Source organism: Macrotis lagotis, chromosome 1 (genome assembly GCF_037893015.1).
Source record: "Macrotis lagotis isolate mMagLag1 chromosome 1, bilby.v1.9.chrom.fasta, whole genome shotgun sequence".
Taxonomy (NCBI): domain Eukaryota; kingdom Metazoa; phylum Chordata; class Mammalia; order Peramelemorphia; family Peramelidae; genus Macrotis; species Macrotis lagotis.
The window spans coordinates 819,671,284-819,680,987 of NC_133658.1; the positions used below are offsets into that span (position 1 = coordinate 819,671,284).

At 34.0% G+C, this 9,704-nt stretch overlaps 1 protein-coding gene across 3 annotated transcripts in view; it reads right to left on the reverse strand.

The window, feature by feature from the left end:
- GRM5 (glutamate metabotropic receptor 5) overlaps nucleotides 1–7,324 on the reverse strand; it is a 739,207-nt gene extending 731,883 nt beyond the window's left edge. For all 3 annotated transcript variants that reach the window (XM_074217076.1, XM_074217075.1, XM_074217074.1), the window contains exon 1: nucleotides 6,646–7,324. In XM_074217076.1, the coding sequence (XP_074073177.1) occupies nucleotides 6,646–7,324 (679 nt within the window). The remainder of the gene's footprint in view (nucleotides 1–6,645) is intronic.
- Between the last annotated feature and the right edge of the window lie 2,380 nt (nucleotides 7,325–9,704).

Sequence of the window (9,704 nt, forward strand, 5' to 3'; positions counted from 1 at the left end):
GTACCATATTTGTTCTCAAGCCACTAGTTTAAAAGTTCAGTAGAGAGCTAGTGTGGCCTGAATCAAGAATGGGAAATTTTGAATTCTAGTCCTAGAACTGCCACCAATAGGTTGTATAAATTTGACAGTTTGGACTAGATTGTTCATACAGGGCCTTAAAATTCTACCCTGCCAGGAAAATTTCCAAGTGCCACCTCCTACACAAGGGGGGCCTTAAAACTCTACCATGCCAGGAAAATCTCCAAGTGCCACCTACACTGGGTCTTTGCTGATCCTTATTTTAGTTGGTAAAAAAAAATACTTTGCTTCAATTCTGATTGATATTTGAACAATTATATTTCTACAATAGAATAAAAGTTCCTTGAGCATTTTGGAATCTTTCATTGTTCTTTCTATATCCCTAGCACCTATGGTAGCACAAATTCAGGTCAAGGTGAGTCTTATTAAAGAAATTAAATTATTTTGCTTTGTCATAACTTAGATTTCTTTCCTAGAAAGTAGCATAACTCCATCCATCTCTTACCTTCCACATTATTGAATCCTAGTTCATCAAATTCACAACCTAGGAGTCATCCTAAATTCCTCACTATCTCTTATCCCCCATATCCAAGCTGTTGCAAAGACCTATTTCATCTCTAGAATTTTCTATGAATGTTATGGAGTACGATTATTCTCTAAGAAACCATGAATAGTCAAACTCTAGTGAATCATGGAATGAATTACATGAACTAATGCTGAGTGAAGGGAACAGAACCAAGAGAGCAATATCCACATTAATAACAACGGTGTGAGTTGATCAACCTTAATGGATGCAGCAGTTCAGAGAGCTAGGACAATCATCTTATGACAATGCTTTATACATCCAGAGGAAGAAGAACAAAACAAAACAAAACAAAATAAGAAAGTAAAAACCTGCAGAATCTGAATGAACATTACATTCATTCTTTAAAAAAAATTATCTTATGTATTTCTTTCCTATCTCATGGTTTTCTTTCCCCTAGAGCTCTAATTCCTCATACAGAAAATGAGTAATCTGTAAACATGTTAAACATAAATGTGTATGTACAATATTCACCAGGACTGTTCACTGAAGAGGGGAAGGTGGTGGAAAGGGAGGGTGGAAGGAAATGATGTGATTTATAAGTATGCCTATGCATGTGTTTGTTGAAAAACTTTCATAACATATAATTGGAAGAACAAAATAAAATATCAATTGGGAAAAAATGCTGGCCTATCTACAGCCATTCTCAGATATACAATGGTACTCCAAGTCTATATCATTGATACAAAATCAGGAGATCTAGGAAATGCACAGTGAAAATTTATTTGTCACAATAATTATACCCTACAGTCTGGCAAAGTATTGTCCACTAGATGTTCAATTGCATATGGAAGTGTAAATCATCAAATAAATAAACAAAACCTTTGGACATCATTTCTTGACCTGCTCATAAGACAAAAAAAAATTTTAAGATGAATATGTCCCCTTCTCTCCTCTGAGAATGACATCACCCCAGGCCCTCATTAATAATCATTACTGGAACAATCCCCTGGTTGGTCTGCCTGCCTTAAGACTGCATTCCAATCCATTCTCCATTCAGTCACTAAAGTGATTTTCCTAAAATACAGATATCTTGTCACCTATTCCCTCACTCAAAAAACAAAAGTGCTTTCAGGAACTTTGACACTCAAAGCCCTTCATAACCTCTCCCCCTTCTACCTATCCAATCTTACATAACTTTACATCCTGATACTACTCTGATGCAGTGATTTTGTCTATTCAATAAATCTCTAGACTTTGGACATTTTCTCTAGCTGTCCCCCATTTCTGGAATGCTCTTCCTCCTTTGCTCTAATTACTGACTTTCCTGAATTAAAACTTTTAAGTTCCAAGTAAAATTCACCCCTTACAGGAAATCTTCCCTAACATCTCTTAATCTTATGTTTTCTCTCTTTTAGTAATTTCCCATTCATTCTGTATATAGCTTGTTTTATATATGAACAAAAACATACACATAACCATATATGTATTTGGATGTTGTTTCCTTCATTAGATTGTGACCCCTTTGAGGACAGGAGCACTCATTTTTGACTCTTTGTATACTCAACACTTAACATGGTGCCTGGCACTGTTTATTGAATTAATTAATGCTTATTGAATGAATTAAATTAATGTATCAATTGACAGTGGTCTATATAAATGAAAGCCTAGTCTCTATTCCTATTAGTCATTATCTTCCCAAAATCTATATTTTACATTTCAGTTGAATATGACAGAATTTTCATGAAATTGTGGAAAGCTTTAGACTATATTTCTTCCAAACCATAAAAATGTATTTGGTAAAGATTTATTTTCCCTTCTCACAAATGTAACTATGCCAGATTTTTTAACTTCCTATTATCTAATAATTCTTCCCTAAGACACTCATGGAGTTTAATATGTAGCTATGGAATTTCATACTTAAAATATCTGACTTGAATAGAATACTGCATGATTTTTTTTTTTGCTAAAACAATTAGAATACTGGTTCTTAGGATATGGAGGATGGTTTTAGATGGAGAAGGGATGTAAAAACAGATAATAGTAACACATAATTATAAATTTAAGAGATCTTATAAATAACCTAATTCAATTCTCTTGTTTTATAGATGAAGAACCTGAAGTCCAGAGGAGTGACATTGCTAAAATTTGACAATTTTTAGGCTGGAAACTTAGATCATTTCACTTAATGTTCAATGACATTTCCTCCTATGGCAATTATTCTCAAAATACTTAATCTTTATCCCTTTAGTATGGGACAAATTTCCTGGTTATAAAGGATATTTTTTTTATATTTTATGCTAAAAGGTGGAGAGTGAGGAAGAAACATTGTTCCCATATTTTATACCTTGAACCCGTAATCACAATACTTATCACCCAATAAGAGTTAAAAAAAATGAACCACAATTCATCACTGCATTCAACAAAATATAAACGTGGCCAAAAATTCCAAACATATTTGTTAAAAATAAATATATCCTATCCAGTAGGAGGGTCTAAATTATAGTATCTCGGTTTACATGAATGAAATTGTAGCTATATGACACAGTTGAAGATAACAAATAATTATAAATGATCAATGAGTTATGCCCCATCAATATCAAATAATGCTCCAAGGAAGAGTTCTTGAAAAACTCTCCTTAGCCCTCCTCTCAATACACTGGGAGCTGATGTTTGAGTTGTCTTTATAGACTAATTCTTCACTCCCTTCTCAACTAATGTGACTTTTTTTGCCTTGGAGGCTTGAAGGCATTTGTAGTCAAATACAAAAGTGTACAAGTAACCGATTCTCAGAGTTTGTGGGCATCTATAAATCAGAGGCAATAATAACAGTAGGAGAGATTAATCTTGAAGATGAATACAACTCTCTGTTTTTCACTGTCCCTAGAATTTCTGAAACTACTGTCTTCTCTGTGCATTAGTAAAAATTGTCATACCTACCAAGGGTACAATTGGTGTTACTGGTACCGTAGCATTTCAGTACAAAAGGAATAAATGAGTTGTGTGCCAAAAAGTTATTTTTTAAATGGCAGAATTATTTCCAGATCTTTTATTTCTCAACTGATAATATAGAGAAATAGTGAATATTGGGGATTCCCCTTGAGGATTAGGAAGACAAATACAGCATTTCCATAGGCAAAGATTTTGTGTGAAGAAATTCAGTGAAGGAGTGTTATATTAGAGAGTGAAATTCAATTTAGAAATATCTTCCAATAGAGACTTTACTGAGGCACATCAGCGGAGACTTTACCATAAGTTTCTAAATTTAAAGTAGGCTCAGCATAGAGGGTGCTATTGGTATTTCAAGTCTTTCATGAAACAGAACTTGGGATCTAGTTGTTGTTCAATAGTTCTGCAGTTGTGTACAAACTGACCCCATTTGAGGTTTCCTTGACAAATATCTTAGAAGAGTTTGCGATTTCCTTCTTGAGTTCATTTTATAGATGAGGAAACTGAGTCATACAGGTTTAAATAATTTACTCAGGGTCACTACTATGTGTCTGAAGCCAGAATTGAACTCAGGTAGAAGAGTCTTTCTGACTACAGGCCTGGCACTCTATCCAACAGACCATTTAATTGTCTATTAGGATCTAGCAACAAGTTAGAAAAAAATTAATTAAATTAGAACCCATCCATTGTTGTTAAAGATCATTAGATGTAATTTATGATATTTGTTCTAGGTACAAAAATTCCTAATTATGATACTATATTGCAGCAAGCTTTTTTTTCCTTATTTTAGCCATGCTCTCTCCTATGAAAGCTTGATCTTAGTATCAGATAAAGCAATCTACTTTTGGTCTTTCAAAAACCTGGCAACACATCTCATACTACTGAAACATCAAGTCATTATCAAATGATATAAGCTTTCACTTAAGAGGGGGCAGGATAGAAATGACTTAAAGTGTCCCCTTAACTGGTTGTTTCAGAAAATGAAAGGATATTTCTTCCCATAAAAAAGTTCAGAAACCCATAAGAGGAAATAGCAGACACATCACATGTTGAATTGGTGTACTGTGTTTGAGGATAGGTAGGATGCATATAAATATTAGATGAACCTCGAAGGTTTGACAAGAGTAGCATTGCCCACTAACTATCTGTTGTATATTCAGGGATTTAACAACAGCACAACAAAAACATCCTGTGATACCCATTACTAGTTTGTAAATGTGAAAGGCCTATAAATAGCTGATATAGTCACTGGATACTGCATATGTTTTAAATATCTTAGGTTTACATTCAAAGATCTCAAGGATCTGATCTCCACCTGCCTCTAAAGATATAGTGTCATTCTTTTCAATTAAGGTCAGGAAGAATAAATTCCCCTCCTGCTATATGCAAAACACTCCATTACACTTTACACTTCAAACTATTTTCTAAATCCCTGTATATATATATATTTTCACATCCCTACCTTTCATTTTTATATATACTGCTCTCTGCAACCAGAATACTATTTCCTCATTTATCCAGTCACAATGATATCCAAACTTTAAGCTCCATACAAATGCAACCTCCAACCTGAAGTTATCTCTAATAATCCAAGTAGAAGTTATTTCTCCTTCCATAGAATTCCTAAAGCATTATCTTTTTCATTTCTTTATTAACTCATCAAATTCTTCACTTTCCAGAAATGATTTGAGTACCAACCTGATTTATCTTAGTAGACTACAAGCCTCTTCAAGGTAATCATCTTTTCACTCATCTCTATATCGCTCTATTGTTGTTATTTGAAAAATAGCCACAATAACCATTTACTGATTTAATCAATGAATGAATAGGGATAAATAAATGAAGATCTCACTGTATGATCTTTTAACATCACACATGTTCTAGTCATTATCTTTTCTCTTCTATGGTATGATACAGTTAAGATATCAAATAAATTAAAACTTTAAATGTGATGGTTTTTTTACTCTACATGCATTTTGAGGAAAAGATGCAACTGATAAAAATGTCATAAACAAATCTGAAGTTGACATTTGGCTTTGGTGGGGTTCAAAATCACATTTTTCAGAGCATAATATGTTCTCAATAAAATTTTATCTCAGGTTCCTGTGACTTTTAGAGTAGGGGTTCTTAAACATTTTTCATGAATCAGGAACTCCTTTGTTAGTCTGGACAAATAATAATGCTTTTAAATATATAATAATGGAATTGCAAACAAAACCAATTATACTGAGATAGTAAATGTTTAAAGGTTTCAATTTTTAATAGCTCATGGATTAGTTATTAACTAACCCTTTTTATTAACTAGCCCTTTTATTTAGATGTATACATGATTGGACAATGACTAAACTTAGGTAGATTCATAAACCCAGTACTCTTCAGAATGTTTAGTTACCATGGCAATATTATAGTGGATATATTATATTTGCTAAAGTAGAAACTGGATTATAGTCTTTTGAATTATTTTCAGTAACAAGAACTGAAATAGAATGAAATTTTGGTTAACCAGGAATTCAAAGTTCAAGAACTCCATTATCTCAAATATTAAATTTGATTTTATCAGGATTCTCCTATGCAATATTTCCATAAGAGAAACTCTCATAAGGGTTCTCAAGAGCAGCGGCAGTAGCAGCTGTGATATTCTCTGAGACTTGAACAGTTTCTCATTTTCATTCCTCCCCACCCCCCAGACTTTAATCTACTACACCTCATGTCAAATGTCTAAATAGAGTTCAATGATCTTCAAGAGGCCAGGCCTCTTAGGTTCTTTCATGATCTACCATTGAAACTCAGATTACTGGCCAATCACCCATTTATTTAACATCATTGTGGGAGGAGCATCCAGATCCAAAGTAAAAATAAGCTTACTTTGTTCTTCACTCTCTACAGGCCATTAACAGTATAAATCTGCCTAAGACAGAAGTAATTCTACCTCTGGACAACTCTTCTAAACCAATTTTAAACTGACACTGTGGAAAATTAAAACAAATGACACTTCTAAATTTTAGTTTTCATTTAACTATTCATACAGTTCAGTTCAAACCAGAAAAGTAACAAGTATTTCCATTTTGCTCTGCAGGTACTGATATTATAAACAGGAAGGTAGATGTTATCAATGACTTAGAAGGATTTCATTTTTTAGTACTGTAGAAATTTACCTTCTGTGTGCACAGCAGAAACATAGGTCCAGTTGTACCTTTTCACGATGTCCACCATGGCCCGAGCCTGTTGGGCATCTGATGGCACTACTCTCATGAAATACTTGAACAATGTTTTGTCACTTAAGTCCATGCTTGTGGCTGAGTATGCTATTTGAGGTATGTTGAAAAGCTGGAGCAAGTTCTGAACCTGGATTGCCACAGAGCTAGAGCCAGGGCCAATCACCCCAACTATGGGCTTTTTTGAGCGGAATGGGGTGGAGGAGCCATCAACACATCGCACCAATCCCTCTTCTTCTTCTGAAGAAATGAGGGAATCCCTTATGAACTCTATGCTCTGCTCCAGGGCCACAGCAGAATGCCAACAAGAGTCCCTTATTTCACAGCCTAATGTAATATTAGGCAACAGTGTTGGGTCTGAATTAATCCTCTCCAAGGTATGGAGCATGGCCTCCACTCTCTGAATGCCATATTGTTCCCTGACCTCTCCACATTTTCTCTCATGGACTTTGTCCACAGTGGGTTGATGGTGGACTGAAAATAAAGCTCCAATGATGATATCACCAGGCATATGAGCAACCACCCTTCTCTCATTGGACTGTGCAGAAACCAGAAGGCCAGCATTCCTACCAGCATCTTCCTTCAAAAGCAGGATTGTCAGGAACAACAAAAGGACCATTTTAAGAATAAGTTTCAAGCCAACAGAGGTGACATGTTGTAATACGATGTTTTAAAGGTATAGTAAACCAAAGTTCTGGATAAAATGCGTGTAAAATCAGGGACTTAACCATCCATTTCCATCTGTTCCCTAAAGAATCTCCATAGTCTTCCAGGGCACCATCTGTGTGGAATCAGAGAGAGGATCATAATCTTCATAATCTGAAAAGAAAAAATAGTTCTTTAGCTATAAATGTACATTATGTATGATCATGGAAATAAAGGCTCAGGGATGGCAGCAGCTTGAAAAATCCAAAGGACAAATAAGTTCAAATTCATATTAATTTGTCTTGAGATTGTGTGGTAACATGTGGTAGTCAAGAATATCCAGATTCAAATTTGGTCTCTGATTCTTAGTAGCTGTATGACCTTCATCAAATTGCTTAACCTCTGTTTGCATGATTTTCCTCAATTTTAAAAAATGGGATTATTCAAGGCTGCTATGAGAATCAAATGAGATATTAATTGTAAAGTGATTAGCATAGTGACTGATACATGCTACTATAAATATTGTCTATTATTCTGAGTAGTCACTAGCATAGAGCAAGGATAAGAAACCTGAATTTATGCTTAGTGAGAGGGATTAATGAAACTATGGCATTAATAATAATAATAGAATATGTTAGAATATGTAGAATCTTTATAGCTTACAAAGTACCTTCAAAGATGTCGTGTGATTATCACAATATCCCTGTAAGAGAGGTAGAGTAGCTTTTATAATTCACCTTTTAAAGAAAGGGAATTGAGTTAATTGAAGTCAAAGAGTCAATATGGGTCAACATGGTCAATAATTCCAGAGCTAGGCTTCAAATCTAGACATATAACTTCTATTCCATTGATCTTTCCACTACACTTACTTATAAACCATTTAGTATGTAATAGATCCATGCCATATAACAATAATATTTATGTAAATTTGATGTATTCAATTGAATCAGAGGACAAAATGGTTCAGAGTACAAGTGCCTTCTGAGAGACATGAAAACTATTAAAAACGCAGGATCATTTCATAAATAAGGTAGGACACGTGAACTAAATAGAAAATTGTTTAACGCTCAACAATGTTTCTGAAATAATTGTTTCTTAAATGTCATCACAACATAACTTTTCAGACCACATCAGAATGACCAGTGATGCTACAAACATTTGGACTTGGGAACATCATCCAAGTCAACAATCTGGCATGTCCATTAGTGTGCTTATCTACATAAGCTTAAATGACAATGAAGAAGGCAATTTTTTCATGTTAACCACCATCTAGTTCAATTTCTTTTAAAAACTGAGTAATTCACAATATTTAAAGGCATTTTATGAAAAGTCTTTCGGATCTGTGCCTAAGCATGGAATTTGTAATTTGGAATTGTATGTAGATCTAATTTTCCTACTTATTGTCTTTATGACATTGATTTTATAATTCAATCTCCTACAGGCACTTACTATATCTTGATATTTCCTCCCTTCTCAATTAAGATTACATGGCAACTGCCTTACCAGGCTTCCATCCTTTTTAATTCATTCAACTCACCTCTATTCACAATTAATTCTCAGATAGTAAAATACTACTGCTTTGTCTCTACCTCCAAAGGGGAAATATATCAATACAAAAAAATAATTTATCAAATAGTATATTTTAGGAAAATGATATCTTTCCTAAGACGATTGAGTAATTGAAGCTCTACAATAAAACTCTATCCAGTCACCAAATCATTTTCTTTTATTTAAAATCAAAACTCAATATAATTCTTCCAGGTCACCTAGTGATCTATAGGCTCCTGAGACTCTGCACCTCTGCTTCTCTCTCTCCTGATTATCTTAAAATTCTTTCTAACACATTTATATCTTTTCATTTCTACATAAGTGAATTTGTTCTTTTTGTGAAATATGTTCATCTTCCCTGCTATATTTTTTTATTTTTAAATACCTTTTTATTCTTCACTGCCATATTGCAATAATGAATCATGATGATAATTTGATAAAAATGGTGATCTTATTCACATAGATACTCTCTTCAACAATGTGGTATAGACTCCATCAATGTACCTCCACCCTATGTGTCTATGTCCTACAATAAATCTTCCACAGGGGAGCCACCCATCATACTAGTTTTCTTTAGTTCTCTTGTCATTGCATATAAATCAATTGAGCATATGGCCTGACTTTTAGTTATCCCTCATTCTTGTCATATGCTCAACCCATAGTTTGCTAGTTTGTTTGTTTTTTGTCACTGATCTGTCCGATGAGATATTTATGCCACTTCTCTTGTATAATTCTTCATTGGTAATACTCTGAAGCCAATTCTATTTCATGTTGAGCCTCTCTATTGCCCTTTAGGCAATTTGAAA